The sequence below is a fragment of the Beta vulgaris genome, chromosome 4 (assembly GCF_026745355.1).
Source record: "Beta vulgaris subsp. vulgaris cultivar EL10 chromosome 4, EL10.2, whole genome shotgun sequence".
Taxonomy (NCBI): Eukaryota; Viridiplantae; Streptophyta; class Magnoliopsida; order Caryophyllales; family Amaranthaceae; genus Beta; species Beta vulgaris.
In genome coordinates, this window is record NC_079205.1 from 57371503 (window position 1) to 57393265 (window position 21763).

Genomic DNA, 21763 nt, shown 5'->3' on the forward strand with positions numbered 1-21763 from the left:
TCCTCGATATCGCAGGTCATTTGGTTTACGAGTCATGATCGTATTTCCTATTTTTGGTTTGGTCAACTCGTCCAATAACTATTCCATTAAAGCAATAAAAGTTGGGTCAAGTGTAGTTCAGTAAAAGTTGTCTGTAGAGTATTATTTACTTATATTATTATTTATTCCCGCAAGTTATGTTTGTAGTATCATGCTTAGGATTATTTATGTCTGATATGTAGTACTCAGCTTTGCTGATTACGTGTTGTTTTGTGTGTGATCATGGCTTTGCCTATTGATCCTGTGATGATCCTTCTGGTGAGCAGAGTCAGTATTGCATTGACATTACAGGTTCGCAGATGCATCATTGGGAATCTGGACTGGAGAAGCTTATACTTAGCATAGTTTAAGTTGTTTTCGTAGGGACATCTTTACCTAAGTTTGAGGTTTATTTAGTTGGTGTGTTTTAGTTTCCAAACATTTGTCATTTATTTAATGGGTTTCAATAAAGTTGGTTTTTAGTAAATTGTTTTCCGCTGCAAAATTCTGAGTAAGCCGAAAGGTTATCACACGGGCGATAATGCCTGGGTAATTCTCTAGATTTGTTATGAAAGTATTTTCTAGAAAGAGAGAATTATCGGGGTGTTACACCAAACCCGGAATCGATTGGATTTTTTTTAAGAAAAAGATTTGATGGTTAAAAGAAAAAAATTTTAAAACTTAAAAAGTTAAAACCTCATCTTTATTGCCTTTAAGTATTATTAGTTTTAAATCTATCGAATTTTTTAATATATTTAAACCTTAACCAAAAAAAGATTTTTTGAATAAAAAAATACAAATATCAGTCCAACCTGTCCAAAACTAGACCGGAAAATTATTCTAATCCGGTTCTAGTCCAAAAAAAAAAAATTTAAATTCCGTTCCACCGGTCTTGTCCGATTTTGGACCGCGCATACTCTACCGACCTAGTAAATGTAACATTACCTATATACTACTTCTACGAATAGTCCGTAATATAAAAAAGAACGTAGTTACACTAATTACAGAAAAAAAAACCCTAGCCTCCCCTCTCTTTTTCTCTCTCTCAAACCCTAGCCTCCTCTACCCTTCTTCATCAATTAGGGGTGCTGGATGTTTTCGTCATGGTAAGCCCCTTTTTCCCTTTTTATTTCCAGATTTTAATTCATTTTCTTGTTTTTGTTCAATAAATTAGTCTCTCTTTATGAGATTTTCTCAAACCCTGTTATGGGGTTTTTAGTTTCCGTTTTGGAAATCTCCTTCTCCCTATGGGAGTTGTGAGTATGGTTCTTTTTTTTTAGGTATGAGAAATTATTCTCATTGGTTGAAGTTCGAGACTCAACATGAAGGTATTGGAATCTCGGATGCGGGCAACCTGACTCGATCAAGAATGTTCTTCCCAAACTATATAAGAATGATAGACTTCCTCATCAATAGCTGCTTGATTCAGCAAATACAAGAGGGATGTGCTGTATTGTTCGATCTGGTTCATTGTAGTTTTTTCGAAGACGAATTTGATTTAGTCTTGTTTAATTGTATCTTGTTTTACTTTAGTACCTATTGTAGATGTCGTTTGGCCTTCAATTAATGAAATTTCTCTTTCAAAAAATAAAATAAAAAATAGCCCGTAATATTGGAAAAAACTTGGTTAACCCACTGGGTAGACTACCCACCCCATAATATAAGGTTGTGGTAAGTATGATAGTGGAATCCAACTAGACTTAAATAATAATATTTTAATTATCTATTAGTAGCGGGTAGTCTACCCAATGGGTTGATGTAGCAATGTCCCGAAATATTGCATCTGAACCAAATCCCTATAAGTACATTGCAAAAAATAAGACTAATCCGTGACCTCAAAATTAAGGAAATATTCCCCCCCTAAAAAGGTAAATAGATTGCTAAAACCATAACATAAATATCTCAATTATCGAGGGAGAGAATCCCAAACCAAATGGCAACCTTCAATCTAAATTACATTGGGTGCGTTACATTATGACCTAAGAAAACTCAAAAAATAGGAGCAAAAAGAGGAGACTTTGGTCTTATAATTCCACCTTATTAATTATTCAAAATAATAAACCACCTACTACTCTCTCAAAAACCCAACTCACAAGAACATCATCACTCTTCACTCTCACTTTCTCTCTCCTCTGCCCCTCTTTTTCTCTCTCAAAATCAATAATGGTGAAAAGAAAGAGAGATAATAACAAGCCAAAAAAAGAACAAAAAGTTGTTCAACAAGTAGTAGAAGAAGAAGAAGCAGTAGAGTCTGAAGACTATTGTTTTGTTTGCAAAGATGGTGGTCTTCTCATGGTTTGTGACTTCAAGTAAGAATCTTTTCTACTTTTTTTTTACCTCATTGATCATTTTTTACTGTTCCAATGTAGCATCTTTTCTGGGTTTTTTTTAATCTTGATTCTGCTTGTTTTTTTACCATTTTGTGAAAGAATGTAGCATCTTTCTTATGATGTTATTTTTTCTGGGTGTTGTTTAATTTGGTAGCTTTTGTGTAAAATTTCTGATTGTTCTATGTTTGTTTATGTGAAATTGGAGTTGAACCCTTTTTGTGTTATTGTTATTCTGCTGTCATGAATGATGAAAAATTTGATCTTTTCTCTGTGATGTCTCTGAGTAGGTGAGTAAGTATATAAAAAAATATATATTAGAAAATTAAACTTAAATGACTTTTTTATTTAGGGGAAAATTAAATGACTTTAGTTGAGGGAGGAAAAGCAAAAATAAAGGAGAGAAAACAGGAAAAGAGATTTTCTAAATTAAAAATTATTATTTGGGTTAGTAAGATTTTCTTTTTTTCTTTTTTGGTGAAAGTTGAGTAAGATTTTTTGGTTGGTCAATTATTTAATTTCCTGAAGAGTCAATAAAAATAGGGTAGGGGATGAATGATGAGGAGACTGAGGCTTTGGTGGGCTGCACGTGCACTGCAGATGACGTACATTGATTGCATTATTTGCAGGAGATACAAATTTAGTGAACTTTTTTTGCTATGTGCTAAGCCCTTTTGTCCCTTTATACAAAAAAAGATGCAATTAAAACACAAAATATTGCTATTACCTTTAAATCATTAGTACTTCTAGCATGTTCTTCCCAATTTATTTTCAACTCTGTTGTGGTCCGCTGGTCTGCTGGTCTGCTGTGCTGTGGTCAATACTTTTTACTTTCACATATCACTATTTATTTTAGTTCAGTTCAGCTGTTTTATGTCGAAGCTTTTTTTGCTATGTGCTAAGCCCTTTTGTCCCTTTATACAAAAAAAGATGCAATTAAAACACAAAATATTGCTATTACCTTTAAATCATTAGTACTTCTAGCCTGTTCTTCCCAATTTATTTTCAACTCTGTTGTGGTCTGCTGGTCTGCTGTGCTGTGGTCAATACTTTTTACTTTCACATATCACTATTTATTTTAGTTCAGTTCAGCTGTTTTATGTCGAAGAGAACAGACCCTAAATTTTTGCTTGGAGTATTGTTTTTTTTGGCTTTTTGTAGGATAATTCATACTTATGTAAACTCACTCACAGTTTTTAATAATTATTATCCCCAAAGGATTGGCTGCTTTTGAAAGTCAACTTTGATCTTTTAATTTTACTAATAGATAAGAAAATGAATATTAGTAGGCGAAATCTTGTTAGATTCATTTTTAATGTATTATTAACAAATTAGTAAGTTTTTTATAACTTTTTGTTATCATGTAATGAAAAATCTTGATGGTCCAAATGCACTATTACTTAGTAATTTATATTTTTCTTCTTTTTTTTTAAGTTGTTTTTTTTCCATAGTTCCCAATGCACTTGTCGACCATGAATATCTGTAATTACGTATTAGTAAAAAATTTCGTTTAGAAAAATTTCCATTAACTTGCTGTGCAGGAGTGGTTTTTTGCTTGGATTGTGTTGAAATATGATTATCATACGTTTTTGAAGAGCTCAATTTAGTTACTTTATATTAATATTATCAATCTTTTTCAGGAATCACTAACTTTTTTAATGACTGGGGACTTGGGTAGTTGGGGTTGTCAGCCTTGGTTCCTTACCTCCATAGTTGTTGGATTTTGCAGGGATTGTGTGAAAGCCTATCACCCTGAATGTGTAGGAAAGGAAGAAACAACTGAAGATACTGAAGACAAATGGTTTTGTGGTAAGTTTGTCTATAAGTCTTGACACAGTTGTGATATTAATTGTGATGTTTTGAGGTAATTTTTTTTGTATATAGTAAGGATATAATTCTATTAGAAACACAACAAGGCGGTGTCACCCATGTACAAAAGGAGGAACAAGCACCAAAGATACATGCCCTCGAACTATCATGAAGCAATTTCGGGTCCCATCTAGCTCATTCAGATACCAGCATTATATATGTTTCATGTTAATACTTAATAGTTGAGCTTATGTTCATCTTTAGGTTTATCTGAATGCTGGTGTTAATAGCTGAATGTCAATCTAAGACATCATCCTCATGATCCTGCTGAATGAAGTACTCCTTCTGTCCCATAACTCATCACCACGTTGACTTGTCAGAAAGTGAAAGAATGATCATTTGACTTGTCTTTTTAGTTGTGTGATACCTATGATGCACTTCACTTTATTGTATACTTACATGATGGTTAAAAAAGTAATGGTAGCATGGGAAGTTAAACAAATAAGAGCTTCATTTTGGACATCCCAAATTGGACAAGTGTACACTCATTCTAAAACGAAGGATTATTTCAGTATGGAAATTAGCATGGAATGCACAAGTACAAACTTGCATATTTAACAATGCTTAAACTTATGTCTTCTTTGAGACTAGTCTTATACACACGTGATGCATACGGAAGCATATAAAGTTCTTCATAAAAAAATAAGAGTTATTGGAAGGGAGAAGAGGAAGAAGATTGTTGAAGGGATTAGAGGACAGATAGTTTGCTTAGGGTGCTTTGTATTTGTAAAAACATAATCATGGAGAGGGAGTTATGCCATATTTTAGGGGGGAAAAAAATTAATGTTTATTTTTTGGTGTCCCCCTCCTCTTCACTTATAGAATAGAGATCTTCCAACTTTGGGCTCTTTTTTTGCGCTCCATATGATATAATAAGTTAATAAGACATTCCAAATTAGCAGCTGCCAAGGTGCACTTGCGACTCCTGAAGTAATTCTCATTATTCCATGTGATATTATGAGATTTAAGGTTCTGGCAAATTCAGCCTTCCCATTATTAAAGTTACGATATCTTGTGTCCCTTATTCTGCTTCAATCAATTTTAGGGTCTTCTTGCTTTGTAAGAAAGCACAAGTGAGTTAATTTGACAAATGATTAGTGCTTTTCAGGCTGGCATCATTGCCTTGTTTGCAAAAAGAGTTCGAAGTATCGGTGTTTCTGCTGTCCCAATGCTGTCTGCCAAAGCTGCTTCAAGGAAGCTACATTTGCCCAACATGGTGGTGGCAAAGGGTTCTGCCATGACTGCCTTAAGCTTGCATTACTCGGAGAGGAAGGAGTGGATATTGACTCAGACGGGGTATGGGGTAGTTTCTACATTAGTGTTGTATGAAATGATCTAGTTTGATGCAAATCTTGTTCATGTCTCTATTCCTTGCAGGTTTTTTTCTTCTTTTTTAAGTTGCCAGTTTATAATTTAATTTTAGACTTCTCTTTTGGGATGAATTATGGAGATACCCTTGGTCGTACAGGAGCACAAATTGCTAGTATTGTTTGACCAGCTAGGATTCTTACCTTGTGTGCATACACTGAGAACACATATCTTCTGAAGCATGGGTGTCCTTTCCCATTGTCCTACTTATATTAATAGACTAATCATGTCTGATACATTTTTTAAAAATTTTCTCTCTTAAAACATTACTGAGGTATTTGCTTTGCTCCTCTCTTCCCTCATCTTCTGATATGTTCCCCCTCTCTGCCGTTTTTCTTGACATTTGTATTGCCTGTTTGCCTTCCCTAAAATTTTTACTGATTGTGCAGTGATAGAATAGAAGAATTGTCTTAAGTTGAGCATCCAATTTAATGACATACTAATTTTAGTTGTTTGAGACTTTCATATATGTTTGGTGGCTTTCACTCGCCTCCAGTGCCTCGTTTGTTGTTTCCGTCGATCACTACCAACAAAATCTTTCTACTGATTGCCTCATTTTCAGCAAAGCCCTCACCTTTTTTAACTAAATCACCGGTGAGCAACCTCATCAATAGAATGAACATAAGGAATTAGTTTGGCTGAGTTTCATTCACCTTATGTGGTGGCGCTCATTGATCTCAATAGCAACATTTGGTAATTTAGGAACAAAATTTACAAACCTGAGGTTAGCCATACTTTTGATTGTGAGGGAAGTTCAAAGACTGGTCACAGAATCCTATTTCTGGACCTTAGTGTTTGTAGGACAATGAAATTGGGCTGCTATGAAGCTCTGAGTCCCTACTATTGGGAAAAGTAAAAGGATGACATTAGTGAAAGGTAAATGCTAAACGTCTAGAGCATATGCTTACCACAATATGTTGTGAGTAGACCTGGTTATTGGACGGGTCGGGTCAGGGTCAGTGCGGGTCGGAAGCGGGTCGGGTCATAAGAGGGTCGTCTCATAAAGGGTCGGTAGCGGGTCGGGCCAAATGGGTAGAGGGCTTATAGCGGGCCGATAATGGGCGGCGGTAAACTAGCAAGAAAAACAAGGAACAAAAAGAGCCAAAAGTAAGTATAAATGAATGTGAATCCAAATATGTAATTGTTTTTACAAAACTTATTTTATTTTTTAAAATTATTGGGTTTCTTTGTTGACCCTATAAGGGCCCTATCCAATAATGACCTTGTCCAATAAAACCCTGTCCAATAAAAGCCCTGTAAAATTGACCCTAACTCTTTAACCATTGGGCTACCCTGTCCAATAACCACCTCTAGTTGTGAGAGAGGATTAGTGATGAGATCATAAATTCGAATCCAAGTGGACATAGATGAGAATTGAGATAATGGATGATTTCGCTTCAAAAGTATAGTATGGTAATCTGATGGTCTTCAACGCTAGAGCTTTAAAATCTTCACATGTAAAATAATTCACATAGGGTATGTATCAAAACAAAAAAGGCACACAAGATGTGACTAGATCAACAAAACAAGTTTATTAATTTATATATTTATTATGGAGTGTATCTGAGACCAATACAGATTAAGAGAGGATCGGATGCAACGTGGGACTTAAAAGTGGATAATATGATCCTAACCCATCCGAAAACATCGATATTAACTGAAGATGGAATTACCAAATTAGTGAGCCTTATCTTGTGTTCTTCCTGCGTATGGAGAAGGTTTACTACTTATGCTATACTTCAAACAGAAGGCAGTACTGTGCCTTCATATAAAATAAATGTTTGAAGGATTTTCGGACCATTTATAGCCTTATTGTTGGATTTTGGATTTTGGATTATAATGGACTATAGGTCTTCTATTCAAACTCTTTACCTGTATTTGTTTTTTTAGAACTTCCTTAATTTTTTTTCTGAATTTTCGTGAACTTTTTTAATCAATCAGTACTTCTTTCAAATTATTCTGTTTATATTTTTTCTGAACGGTCCTGAACTTTTCTTAATTAATTTTAACTTTTTTCTATTATTCTGAGTTTTCTGAAAATGAGTAAAAAAAAAGGTTGAACAATTATTGTGGTTTGTAAACTGTTTCTGCTTCCTTTTCAATGTAATGCAAGTGGTGGTTGTGTATCACATAAGAGGTCTATTGGAATAAACATGAGGGTGAGGCTGCATATGTAAGATCCTCTTACTTTGCCCAGACATGAGCCTCTATATGGGGAGAGTTGATGTTGATGATGTTGACAGTACTGAATGTATTGCATAATCTCTATAGAAAATCCGATAGAGGCAAATTTGTACAAGTTTATCATCCTTGTAACATCGCGTAATGTTTGTATATAGATGGTAGTGTTGATATCCTATTGCAATGACCATAATGAAAAGATAGAAAGACCTGTCGAACTATCTGAAGGTTCTTTAATGGCTTATGTAATTTGACAGAAAGAGAAATTTCAGATCTTCATAACAACACATGCTGCCTCCTACGCACTCTACTTTTGGTGTTTAATGTGTCCTGTATCTTCCATGATTTGTTTTAAATATTTGAACGCAATTCATTCCATTGATAATCATACCCAGTACTTGCCGATACCAGCTTTCTGCTGGTCCCAGGTATACTTTTTTTTTCTTTTCTGCAATTGCCTAGTGTATGTCTACCTAATTTTGGCCATTGATTCTTTCTTTCTTGAATAGAGTCAAGTAGTGTTTACTTGACTTGTTGGATGACAAATTACATTTGTGGCTTTTGTAGTTGACCAATTGTTCGTATCTTCCAGGAAAAGGTAGATTTCAAAGACCGGGAAACATATGAAGGCCTTTTTAAGGAATACTGGGATATAATTAAGGAAAAAGAAGGGTTGACCTTAGAAGATCTACACAATGCAGACATCCAAATCAAAAAGGGAGAAGACTACAAGTCCCTTCCCCGTAAGTCACAACAGTTTCAGCAGGCACACTCTGACTCAGATGAATCTGTCAAGGAAGAGGAAAATAAAGAATTGCCATCTGATGATCATGAAAGTGATGATCAGCCTGTACAGCCAATTGTAGTTCGTGATAAAAAGAAGCCCAAAAAGTTGGCCAAAAAGCGCAAAGGTCCTAAAAAAATTGAGTTTGTAGGTTGGGCTTCCAAATCCCTTATAGGGTTCCTGGCATCTATAGGAGTAGATACAAATAAGAAGCTAACTCAGGATGATGTGGCTTCACTAATCAATAAGTATGTCCATGAAAATAAGCTTCTTCATCCAGAGAAGAAGAAGTTAGTTCTTTGTGATGTTCGCCTGCGAAATGTATTGGGAAGAAGGTCAGTTAGTGTATACAAAATAAACGATCTTTTAGAAGCGCACTTTCCCGAAAACCTAGAGCAGTCAGAAGATGAAGGATACAGTTCAGGATATGAGGAGAAAAAGGCTTCTGTGCCTGAAAAGAAGCAGGCTTGGTGGAGAAATGTTGGATCCTTTCAGCATAAAGGATCACTTCTGGAAAAATATAAGAAAGATGACATTCTAGATGAGCCTAATAAAGTAGAGGTGGTCCCTGATGAATATATCTATAGTAGTTTTGCAACCATAATTCCAAAAAACATGAAACTCATTTACCTGAAGAAGTGTTTAGTGGAAAAACTGTTGGAGCAGCGTGAATCTTTTGAGGGAAAAGTGGTGGGGAGCTTTGTGAAAGTCAAGTCGGATCCATTTGATGCCAAACTTCCATATCAACTCCTTCCAGTAATAGGTAATGGATAGATCTGGCGATGCCAATGTGTAAATTATGTTAAACATTATTTATCTTTCACCACAAACAATGTAAATATTTCTAACCTGGTGTCTTACTCCAAAAAAAAAATCTGCTGTTGAAATGTTCTTTGTCTCTCTCCATTTCTATTGTTTAGTAGTTAAGAAATAAATTAGGTACTATGGCAGTTATTTACAACAGGAACATATATAATATTCTCTTAATTTATAAGTATAATTGTATTATATGTACATAGTCTTTCTCCAATTGATTGTGTTGGTTACCGATATAGTATGCTTCTTGTCATTCGGTGTTTATTGAAGACTATTGTACCACGCCCGAATTATAGATAGATGTGTGATACAATGTTTTTCCTGAAACTAGCAGGACGTTCGCGATTAGAATCTATAGTTTCCTTTAGTATCTTTCTTATTTTCTCAGTATACTGATTGTTTCCTATGGTAACCTCTCAGGTGTCCAGAATTCTGGTTGTGAGAACAACGGAAAGGTTCTACTTCAAGTATCTAATCTACCTAATGATATCCGCATTAGCTTGCTGTCAAATGATGATATATCTGAGGTACCTGATCTATCAGATACTGATTTCTTTTATGTGTCACTTGAATAAGTCTTTTTTGAAGAAAATAATTATGCGTCGTTCTATGTTTTGAGCTTTAATTTTGATTAAAGTTCTTATTTTACCCTCTAGATACTCCGCATCTCAATAACTGATTGTACCTGTAAATGTTACGCCTTTTACTCAAAATGTTAGCTGAACCTTGACAGTATGGCCATATGGGGATATGATACCCAGTGAGGTCCTGATAACTGATTGTAGCTGATCTGATATGTTTGACAATAATAAAAGCAACTTCGAAACTGCTATAACTCACTCCCCCCCCCCCCCCCCCCCCCCCCCCTATGGCTTGGATAATTAGGATCTGCCTGTCCTTAGCTTTTTATTTTTTCTCCACTTATGAATTATGTATACGTTCCTGAGATATTCATCTCTCATTTTAGGAATGTAGTATTCGGTCGTATGTTTTTTTGCTTGTTCTTTATGTCGTTCCCCTGAAATATTAAGAGATTTACCCTGTTGCTGATTATCGTAACTTATTTCAATTATCTGTTACTGTGCTTCAGAGTAGGGAACTTTTAGTAGCTATGGTAGCATTGAATTGTTTGTTATATGCAGGAAGATTGTCAAGAGTTACGCCAGAAAGTGGACAAGGGACTTCTTCCAAAGCCTACTGTTGTAAGCCCTCTCAGCCCTACTAGGACTTTCTAAGATCTTATAAGAAAATGCTCGTGCAGAGCTATGGATAGAAAAAGAACGCAAAGTTTTGCACTTATTCTTTGATAAGAAATTAAGTTGTTAACATATGAAATTAATAATATTTGGATCTTTTTTCTATTTCGACATATATGCAACTATAATATATTAAGATATCTGCATCCTATTACTCTTCCTTCTCCAACAGAAGTTTTCTGATGAATTTCTTTGATACAATGAAGATATTTTGTCTGATTCTTGATTTAAGATTTAAGAATATTTTACTCCACACAGGTAGAGCTTGAGAAGAAAGCAAAAGATCTCCATGTAGATATTACAAAACATGTGAGTAATTCTATTACTAATACTGGAATGTACTGTGATAGAAGTGCCAAAAGGAACTTGTATGGTCTAGAAAGCCAAGAATAGACTCTGGTGTATCATATTGGCTGTAGTAATGTGTTTTCGAGGTTACATCTACTCATCTGTGTCCCTGCCAAAAAGAATTTGTATGGTCTAGAAAGCCAACAATAGACTCTCGTGTATCATATTGGCTGTAGCTGAAATAATGTTTCGTTGACTGCTGTACTGGAACATGGAAAAATTTACATTTTTTGTTGTTTGAACACAATGTTGTCGAGGTGTCATCTACTCATCTGTCACCCTGCCATCTCCTACGACCGGGCATTGATCATTGGCCTCAGCACTTGGCTGTTGAAGGATATAAGGAAAAACTGCGTTCTTGTTAATAGATTAATTGGGCGTTGTTGTTTTTTTGCTTTTCCTTATCATTATGTTTTTATCTATTTTTCTTCAGTTCCCTTCCCTCTTAGCATGGTTGATGCATTTATCTTGTGTATCTGTGTATTAGTTCTGAGTTTGTGGTTATGCTTCATTTCTTCTTCTGGCTTTCTATACATTGATTTTGATGTTAATGCACTCTCTTTGCAATTAACTACAGTGGATCACCAGAGAACTGTCTATTCTACGGAATCGCATTGATTTAGCAAATGAAAAGGGACGAAGAGCTGAATATCCTTTATAACAGTCATATTTGGATTCTTTTTCCTCCATTTTTTGCTGATAACTTGTAAGCAATAAACTGCATCTCATTGTTTTCAAAAAGGAAGTGCATTTTGAAATAAAATCTTTTTTTTCTATAAACCTATTAAGATATATGCACACATTTAGTAAATTATTAAATTCATATCAGGAAGGATAAAGATACTTTGCTTTAGGAAGCTTCTCAAAGATATTTCATATATGTGTCCATGTGAATGCACTTGTATCTTTAATAGGTGCTACACTATAGCAAGTTTTGACTGACCTTAGCACTAATTATTACTATGTTGAGGTAATTATCCTTAACCTTGATGTCTTTTCACATTATATGACTATCGGAAAAGGAGAGACCTACTTCAGTCCGAGGAAGAGCAGTCACGCTTACTAAATGAGGTCCCTAAAGTAGATGCAGAAGTGATCAGTGTCAAGTCTGCTTCTGACGAGACTCTGCATAATGATAATTCTGAAAATATAAGTACTCCTGTAAATTCTGGTGAAAAAGCTGAAGGCAATGGAAATATTCCTGCGTGATTGGTAATCCATGACCCCAGGTAACTTTCTTGTATAACGCATGAATATATGATGGATTATTTATGGATACCATTCTTGACAACTTTAAATAATACATTAGTTCTTTTAAGTAAAATAGTTGAACAGTTTATTTGATTCCCATTCACATGGAAAAACAATTCAAGTAAAACAAACGTACTAATTTATAGTGATGTATGACTTACTAGTAATCTTCTTTTTATACTTGTTTGCTTTGTTGCCTCGTCACGAAGACGAAATTATAGTAACATTAGAGTGTTTGCGTCAAGATCTTCAACCCGTTTAAGTAAGTTGACCTGACTTGGCCCTTTCATTATATGGGTTGGGTACTTGGTTGAAGCTAGACGTACAATACTTGCCAAAAAAAAACAGCTAGATTTTCAAACACAAACTCAACATGACAATTTGTTAACTTGCTAAACTTTTTATCAGCATCAATTAAGTTTTGTGAGGGTCATTATATTTGCTTCATGAGATCTGTACTGAGGAAGTGCATTAATTGAGTTATCAGACTAATCTGTTCAGTTTATGTTAATGTATTTGAAAAGTGGGTTTTATAAAGCACTTGGGGTGTTATGATTGAGTTCGCATGTGAACCGACACTAAGTGGACTTGACCCGGCCTGTTGGCCAGCTCTAGTAAGCACCTCTTTTTGAGCATAGATAAATGAAATTCTAAGTGCTAACAACTTTAGAAATTTTGCTGTTCTTATCAAGTGGGTTTCAAAGCCATAAGAAGCCGAGGACTGGCTTTTTAGTTGTAACAGTGAATTCTTTCTTGATCACTATTGAACATTTTGTTTGTCTCTTTTTTCTCCTGCACTGCTTATAAGTTAACGACTGAAGCTGACTTATATCCTTTGTTTGTGTGCAGATGCTATAAATAATGCTGAATTCTGCCTGCCAGATTATGCTACATGCCTGCAGACGATCCCAGTGCAACAGTCTTATCTTTCTCAACCAAAAGCTTGCAACTCTTTTTCGGTTGTGGAAACGTTTTCTGTAAATACAGTTAATTTTCAGCAAAGGCTGTATTGTATCTAGTTCGTGATTTGTCTGTTGATGAACAAGCTAAAACTTACTGTAGAATATAAGATGATTTCTGTGATGTCAAACTCACATTAGTGAACCTTGAATTAGGTATGAAGTAATGATATGAGCTCAATTCTTGACAGCTTCATTTTACTTTTGATGATGCTTTGTGTTGTATTGTTCAGTCGAAACCCGGAATATCCTCACTGCAATTGTGTTTATCATTTGGACCTTCTATCATACATGTTTCCATGGGCTAACACATCATTTTTTATGCAACGTATAGACACATTTCATTGAAAAAGACAAAGATGATAGTGATCCAAGTTCATTTAGAAGCCAAACTGAGATTTGAACTTTTATTTTTTGAAGAGATTTGAACATCAAACATGCAATAAAATTATTACCTTTACCACCCAAAACCAAGGATAGTCGGAGAGAAAATTATAACGTTGGTTGGTGCTTTTGTAAGAAATACAAATGTTATGAGAAGATCCAAACTTTTCTTGTTTGCTCTGTATATATCAATTTACAGAATATGGGGGAGTCTAAATGTCGGCTTTGGCCCCAACAGACGAACAAAATTTTATGCATACCACATTATGTTTAGGAAATCTAACCATTTCCCAGCAAAAAAAAAAAGCAGAGCATCCACTGAAGCCAAAGCATCATTTCGTTTCTACACCAAGCTCAGTTTGAGCCTTGGAACTAAAAGTATGGTAATTATGTTAGGACGCCAAACTTTCACAGCCTCATTGATATCAAGTGAGATCTCAGTGTTTTGCACGCTTCAAATAGACGACGACACCAACAGCTGTCAGTACCACTGCACCTGCGAAAATCCCTGAATGAAACAATGTCCATCCTGATCTCTCAACAATATCAACAGCACTAGTCTCGGAACTTGTTTGCTCGGCAGCTTCAGGGAACTCCAGGAACAACCTTATAACCTGTTCAAAAGAACATTAACATCATAGAGATTAAAAAACATATACCAGCTCCGCTACTATTTATGTGTTAAACCAAGATAAAATTGCGACTATATGTTGCTCTAAATCCAATAGAGATATTATAAAGAGATAGTTTATAGTTATGTTCTACCACAAGTTCTTTCATGCATGTAACCACATGCACAAGTGCACAAGGTGAGTGCATGAAGCACAAGTGCACAAGGTGAGTGCATGAAGCACAAGTGCACAAGGTGAGTGCATGAAGCACAAGTGACTTCCGCAGTTCCACCGAACCCCCAGGACCATGACATAATTTGCCAGAATGAAGAGAATATTTTGGTTCAATGGTACCAAGCATCAATCCTCTTCTCCAAATTTCCACTTCCCTTCTCCTCCTAATCCAATAGCCATAAGGACCAACAAATCCCCAGACTCTGGCACTTTCCAGCAGCCTCAACCAAATCACTTCCATTGATGAATTCATGGCAGCCTCCAGCATCTCTCTCCTTTACTCTCCCCAGTACTGGGTTAATACCAGCATTAGAGGCCTGCATGTCTTCCACTGCAATGGTTAAATGTTAACATGGATGCTTATTATGACTTCTTCGCTGCAGCTTGAAACATCATCATTTTGGACGACCATTTGTACATTTAGGGTATCAAGTCCTCGGAGTCTACCACGGCACCATGTCTGGATGGTCACGACTGCTACAGGTTCGTGGATTGCAGTGCCAAATCTAGCCAAGGTAGACAGACATCAGATGTCTTCGTACACTGTTTAGCCGAAGACATGGTGACAACTGAAGGCCATGGCGAAAAGGGCAATCTGATAGGTACAATGAGGATGATTGTAGTGCTTAACCTAATGGTAAAATGTCACCTACAGACACTGGGATCATATTGGATCATATTTGATAGGTAAACATATCTTGAAAACTGGAGAAGTCAGTGTGTCAATATGCCAGATAAATTAACCTTTCTGACATAAACCAGTCGAGATCAATGCAGTAGTGTGGCAGTGGTACAGCAAGCCAACAGTAGGACTTATATATTTATAAATACTAGATGGAGATTTAGAACTCAAAATGCAGTAACAAAAATGTACTAGTTTGCAAAAAGTTCGCCTGCAAAATGAGTAAACAGTAGTACCTTTTGGTCTACTGATCTAGCATGAAGAGCAGCACCAATGAGATCAGAATCACATGTGAGCAATATTTTATCACCTTCATCATCTTCGTACTATAATTAACGAAAATTAGTTCAAAAACAAAGCATATGAAGATGTAACAAAAGGCAATATGACAATGCAAACTTACTAATAATTGTGGACGGTTGGCGCTGTCACTAGACCCTATTCTTTGCATAACAGCAGATACAAGCTCATCCAAATTCTCAGTTGCTTGTAAAGGAAAAGGAAGAGATATATCAAATATATATCCACAAACATAAGGCCATGAAGTATTAGCAAAATGCATATTCTCAGACATCTTTTCCTAATAATAATACATGGTGTGACTAGAACATCTCCTTGTCACCAACAATCACTACATTTGCGGATGTCAGGTTTGCTAGACATGCATATTGTCAATCACCCAAAGGATAACTAACTTGAGCAAATAATTACCTTTTCAACAAGGTGAAATATCTTCAAATCATATTCCTCATTACCCACTGAACGCAAAGGTCTAGCGGCATGAGAGGCTAACAAGAAATAAAAGACTAGTAACCAACACATTACGTAACCAACCAAATCTAGTTGTGCAAAACTTCACCAAAGACGATTCCCTCTGTTACTTTTTAGTTTACTCACTTTACTTTGGGGGATAACAAGGAGAACGTCAAAAGTATGAGAGAGAATTGAAAAGATTGAGAGAGAAGCTGAAAAGTGAGAGAAACTAAAAAGGTGGAATGATTTAAGCTGGGTTATTATATCAAAAAGTGGACCACATGGGTGGAAAAAGAGGATAAAATAGCTGGAGCATGTTACCAAAAATAGAAAAAAGAACATTGTGTAGATTGAAAAGAAACGCACCAAAAAGGAAAGTGTCTAGATTAAAAAAAAAAACAGAGGAAATATATAATAAAGGAATTACACACCAAGAGAAAAAAAAAACACGGTTTAGCAAAGAGAAGACAACAACTCAGCAAAGCCTGCCAAAAGGAATTTGTATGGGTTCGGCTCTTTATCTGAACATATTGGACCTGATCAACCCTGATCTCACCTTATATTACACCTGATTAGACTTGAATAGTCCTAAAAAAAATTATTTTAAGGTGTAGAGAACACACCCTAAGAGATCCCAAAAGGCAGTGAAGCCATATATCATAAGTAGTGTCCAAGAAAAATAAAACCAGGTGTAACGTGACACTTACCAAAATTAAATCGATGAACACGGCCTTTAGGGTCCTCAAATTTAAATGAAAATGAGCTTCCAAGACCAAGAGATGGATATTTTCCCAAGTCTGTTCCTTCAGAATTCATTAGCGCAGCTGACATTTCACTGTGAGAAAAATTTAATAAATGACAAAACCATAAAGCTTCAAGCACAATCCAATTAAATCAATACCTATGGGTATCCGAATCATCTGGTGGCTCTAGTGCAAGTGCCGAGTCCCAAAATCTTTGCATCATTGTGTTTGCCATCTCATTCATAGTTCCAGAGCTACTCTCAACCTTAAAACAGTAAGAAGGTAAGACAAAGTAACAGTTAAAACTTCAATAGTAATTACTGAATATTCAATATTTATACCAAAAGGATCTAATCCTGATGTTTAATAAATCGATTGAAAATTTAATTCTTTTACAAGTAATAATTATTCAGATTAATTGGCAGCTACTGTAACTGCATCGGGATTTAGAGATTCTTGGACAGTTCTTGTCAAAGATCAACAATAAAAGTATACAAGCAAATGCATTGTTGACATTTAACTCATTTCCTGCAGCCTCTGCATTTGATTTATTCAAAAAATTATAATTGCTTTACTCTTTACTGGGAGGTTTGTGAAGGCTTCATGAAGGTCCAATACACAGAGATCAGTTCCTGACCAAAGTATCAAGTACAACCCGCTACACTTGTGCAAAGACCTTTCTAAGTCAGCAAACTGATCTTCCATAAACGGCTTAATAATTCGCAAAAGAGAAAAAAAAAGGCTCACAATTCAATCATCCTTTAAATTACAAATTTTCAAGACCTAGCCTTTGGAGGCCGGATAATAAAAAGGCAATGAGCAGGATGATTATACCTGCTACAGCCATTTATAACACTTCAAACTAATCTCAGGAATTTAATCAAAATGATGCCTTCTCATGACAATTGATAACAAGAACGATATCCAATAAGCGAATAGAACATAGAATGGAAAAGAATCTTATGGCCATTATATCCATTTTCAATTTTTTAAAGCAGAAAATATCTAATACAATGATAACCAGAAAGTAATTATTAAATCATTGAAAAGCATACAAAATAATTGATTAATTGGTCCACAAACTGAAAGAACACGGAATAATAACAAAACAGAAAAGCAGAAAATGATTACCATGGATATAGCAGCATGAGTCAGCATTAAAACATCAACACAAGCAGCAATAGATCCATCTGCAACACAGAAACAATCAGAGGAACATTCCATAAACTCTGTTCACCTGCTTGTGAAGGCAAATGCTTAGATTCTTACCTTTCTCCATAACAGGAAGATGAAGGAATTTTCCATCGTGCATTATGTGCAGCGCTTCAAGGATTGTTGAATCCACATTCACACATTCAGGATTGGGTGTCATCACCTTGGAGGAGCACATGCAAAATTAGACCGAAACCAGAGAAGAGAACAGAGGAAAGTGTCTCCTAATCCACAGAATTGAAACAACTATTCTTCATAAACATTGAGTTGATGAGTTTCCAAACCTTTTCCACTAAAGTTAGCTCAGGTGATAGGTTCTGTGCTACAACTCGCATGAGTAAATCCTTTGACCTGAAGAACAGACAAGATGCACCTTGAACTTAAATACAAGTACACCCAAGAAACGACAACATAAAAAATAAAATTAAAATCAAAGAATCGTACGTCAGGATCCCAAGAACTTTGGTCACACTTGTTATGACTACTGAATTCACACGAAAGTCCCGCATCTTCTTTGCAGCAACATAAACGGGGTCTGATGGTGAGACTGTTGCTACCCTGAAAGACCCATAACCATATATCTTAATAACAAAAATTCTCAGCAAGCAATGCCCACAACAGGAAACGGATCATATCCATGTTGAAGTAATGCACGCGATTCAAAAAAAAAAAAGAAATTATAATGCATACTTCATGTTTTCAGTAATGATAGTTGACAAAGAAGGCTTAAACATCCGTTCTCTTAATGTCTCAATAAACGCCGCAGGAGCTGGAAAAGAAATAAAGAGAAGAAAGTTACATAGTTTTCCATCCAATACGACAATATCCTGATACAAAGTTGTAAAATAAAAATTATAAAAAAACCAGCCAATGACATCCAACATACAGATAAAGTATGAAGATAAAATGTAAAGATCTACAAATCTTTAAAGAGATGAATCAAGTATGACGATTCTCAGTCGCTAGCGGAGGAAGCAACAGAACACATTTTTAAAAAGTCTTTGCCTTGGCATGATTTACAGATATAATAAGCATTGCAAGCCGCCAAAAGCAAAAGAAAGATATAAAAGGCGGCATACGTCAATAATAACCCCAATCAAGTTCGTTATTCCAGAGAGAACTCCACTATCTACCGGCTCTGAGAACAAGAATGTACTAGAATGAGCTGTACAAACTACAAGGAGGAAGGAGCACTTTGATGCATGCTAGGGAGAACAATTCATATTTTGAATGTGATACTAAATGGTTAGCCTTGTAATTTCCCAAGTTCTACTGCACCAAGTAATACTGATATTTTACAGACTAAAGCTAAGCATGCCTAAGAAAGGACAAACCAACAAGCCCTATCTCAACCATAAAAGACAGACAGAGTGCGTGAATAACTAACCACTAAAATTATTTCCCATCTGACGCTCGACTCCCTCAACTGCAGCAGCAATAGCACTACCCTGCTCGGCAGCTTTCTCCATTCTTGAAATGGCATCATACAAACACTTCGTGATATCCAACAAAGCAATCACTTCACCATTTTCTACAACAGGAAGATGCCTGAATTTTCCTATAAAACAATATAGAAGGTATCAGAAAGTTTTGAACAGCATTTGAACAAAACACATAACCTGCATTGAAAACTATATTTGGACAATTTGGCTCCAGGCCTCCACTATATCAGAAGAGAAATCCGTTCTTCCAGAAATATTACTTCGTCCATTTTATTTTAGTTGTACCATATTGACTTTTGACACCATTCACATATTTCACTTTGACCTTGTTTAACTATTTATACATATAAAAATAGTCATGGGAGATCTTGTTAGATTTGTCTCGTCATATAGTTTCATAATGTCAACTTTTTATAATTTTTTACTTTACATAATTAGATTTATCTCGTCATATAGTTTCATAATGTCAACTTTTTATAATTTTTTACTTTACATAATTAGACATATTAATGTTCAAAATGGCGTTTGGCAAACGTGCCTCAGCCTTTGCATACAACTAAAAGAAAACGGAGAAAATAATTAATAAAAAGAAAAAAATTTGGCGCTAATCCAACAGCTTTGTTGATATATACTTCTATTAGAGAGATGATTTAAGGTATATGAAGTTAGGAACACAAGACGTCTTACATGAAAATGACTTGCTCCAAATTTTATAGAAGTAGATAAGTTCAATTTCAACAATGGTGTAAATCCTTTTCATGAAACATTTCACAAGATATAGAAAGACTACAAACAACATGAGCCTTCCTAAATCCTAATCTTCCACCTTTTCTGGTAGCGTGCAGCCATGCACTAAAAAGTTCCCATTGAGTAATCAGCCTATGGCTGAAAACAAGATATGTTAAGTTCCTAATCTGCGTCATAGCTTACTACTCTAAGCATCAAAATTCACACGCCAAACTTTTCTATAATTTTATAAGATGCAGAAAGGCCTGTACAAGAATAGGGAAGGTGAAACCAAACCTATTTTGAGAACAAATCAGGGCCCTTATGCACTCAACATACACTCCAAACGTCATTAGAATTATATGATGCATAATGCATTTGAACAAAGATAACAAGTATAAGAAACAGTGTACTCCCTCCAAGTTGAAGTAATTATCCTTTTCCGATTTAGCGTGTTTCAATTCGACTGTCCAAATAAATGAATCATTCACAATCCTTCTACACATGTAATGCACTAGTCCACTAAAACCAATACTAACTAGTTCTTTCCACTCTCGTTAACATGTGTAAAACTCAACCAAAACAAACACACTAAAACTAAAATTCATACCTTGAACCATCTTCTGAAGGGCCTCAATAGCTAATGTATCCGCAGTCACAAATATCGGATTCCTCGTCATGATTTTCGACACAAGAGTCTGTTCCGGCCTCAACTCCTCCGCTATAACCCTAGTAGCAATATCCTATCCAACATACAAAACCAATCAATCAATCACAAAAACTAACCCCATAAACCATACAATACCAATATACCATCATCAATAAACCAAAACAAAACAACATTAAACCTTATCAGTAACAATCCCAGACAACAATGCATTAGAATCAGTCAACAAAACAGCATCAACACGACGAGCCGCCATCCTTCGACACGCATCCGACACCGAAGTTCCCTCCGGAATCGTTAATGCCTTCGACAACCTCAACTTCTTCACCGTTCTCTCTCCTCCCACCACAGATGACCTACACATTTTTTTCATTACCATTTTCAATTCTTGTCAAATTCACCAATTCAAACAAAAACCCACATCATAATCATATATATCCATTTCAAATTCACCAAATTAACAAAAACCCATATCATAATCAAATATACCCATTTCATTTCCAACAATAATTTCAAGAAAAAACATCATTTCAAAACAAAAATTCAAACAAAATCAAAGTAAAAGAAATATTACGGAGGTGAAGTAGGCTTTGAAGAAGTATTTGTGCCACCATTTTCAACAGGTTGCGTTGATTTTTTAACCGTTTGTGGTCTTTTCTGATTCAAACTATTTCTTCTAAGAGGTGGCGGTGGTACAACTTGAGAACTCATCTTTTTTTTATCAAATCAAATCAATTTGGGGGAAACCTTTTTTCTAGGGTTCCAAGATCAAATTTTTCGGACAAAAAAGTTCATGATATTCGGTTGAAATTATTGGGTTTTTAAAATTGAAAAAAAGGGTATGCGAATCGTTATTGAAATTTGAAAATTCAAGAGGAGAGAGAGAGAAAATTAGGGTTCTTTCTTTTAATTTTTTTTTGGGTTTTCTTGAAATTTTCTCTCTCTCCTTCGTTGTAAGTGGGTCCCTCTCTGAGTATTGTATTTCTGTCTCTGGTGGAAGAAATTTAAGAAAGATTTTCTCTCTCCTATTTTGCGCCAAGTAATTGGGGGGAAAAAATTATTAAAATGGAGAAAATATTTTTTATAAAATAAAGGGAAATCAGAAAAAAAAAAAAAAAAAAAAACTTTTTTT

The 21763-nt window shown here is 35.4% G+C and overlaps 2 protein-coding genes across 4 annotated transcripts; one reads left to right on the forward strand and one right to left on the reverse strand.

Annotated features, from left to right (window-relative positions):
- The first annotated feature begins 1916 nt into the window (after window positions 1-1916).
- On the forward strand, window positions 1917-13385 carry LOC104890546 (hypothetical protein). Of its 3 annotated transcripts, XM_010676076.4 has the most exons (10): window positions 1932-2327; window positions 4075-4154; window positions 5323-5510; window positions 8356-9310; window positions 9784-9890; window positions 10506-10565; window positions 10878-10928; window positions 11545-11615; window positions 11969-12196; window positions 13068-13385. In XM_010676076.4, the coding sequence occupies exons 1-9, from the start codon at window positions 2182-2184 to the stop codon at window positions 12174-12176; spliced, it is 1866 nt and encodes a 621-aa protein (XP_010674378.2). In that variant the 5' UTR covers window positions 1932-2181; the 3' UTR covers window positions 12177-12196; window positions 13068-13385. The 3 variants fall into 3 exon arrangements, with proteins under 3 accessions (XP_048499380.1, XP_019104490.2, XP_010674378.2); XM_019248945.3 differs by lacking the exon at window positions 10878-10928 and having other exon boundaries at window positions 1927-2327; XM_048643423.2 differs by lacking the exons at window positions 11545-11615; window positions 11969-12196 and having other exon boundaries at window positions 1917-2327.
- Window positions 13386-13708: 323 nt separating this feature from the next.
- Window positions 13709-21675, reverse strand: LOC104890545 (CBS domain-containing protein CBSCBSPB3). Its single transcript, XM_010676075.4, has 14 exons — window positions 21206-21675; window positions 20813-20987; window positions 20575-20707; window positions 19184-19354; window positions 18487-18565; window positions 18241-18354; window positions 18081-18147; window positions 17854-17959; window positions 17716-17774; window positions 16743-16849; window positions 16549-16676; window positions 15492-15574; window positions 15325-15414; window positions 13709-14175 (listed from the first exon to the last, which is right to left on the reverse strand). The coding sequence occupies exons 1-14, from the start codon at window positions 21340-21342 to the stop codon at window positions 13999-14001; spliced, it is 1626 nt and encodes a 541-aa protein (XP_010674377.2). The 5' UTR covers window positions 21343-21675; the 3' UTR covers window positions 13709-13998.
- Window positions 21676-21763: the final 88 nt, after the last annotated feature.

Excerpts from the sequence above, each read along its gene's own strand:
- LOC104890546 (XM_010676076.4), top strand. The coding sequence starts at position 2,182 with ATGGTGAAAAGAAAGAGAGATAATAACAAGCCAAAAAAAGAACAAAAA. Across the intron at positions 10,929-11,544 it reads ATGTAGATATTACAAAACAT|TGGATCACCAGAGAACTGTC; the intron begins GTGAGTAATTCT and ends AATTAACTACAG. Across the intron at positions 11,616-11,968 it reads GAAAAGGGACGAAGAGCTGA|ATTATATGACTATCGGAAAA; the intron begins ATATCCTTTATA and ends ATGTCTTTTCAC.
- LOC104890545 (XM_010676075.4), bottom strand. The coding sequence starts at position 21,342 with ATGAGTTCTCAAGTTGTACCACCGCCACCTCTTAGAAGAAATAGTTTG. Across the intron at positions 20,988-21,205 it reads TCAAAGCCTACTTCACCTCC|GTCATCTGTGGTGGGAGGAG; the intron begins GTAATATTTCTT and ends AAAAATGTGTAG. Across the intron at positions 16,850-17,715 it reads CTCATGCTGCTATATCCATG|GTTGAGAGTAGCTCTGGAAC; the intron begins GTAATCATTTTC and ends TACTGTTTTAAG.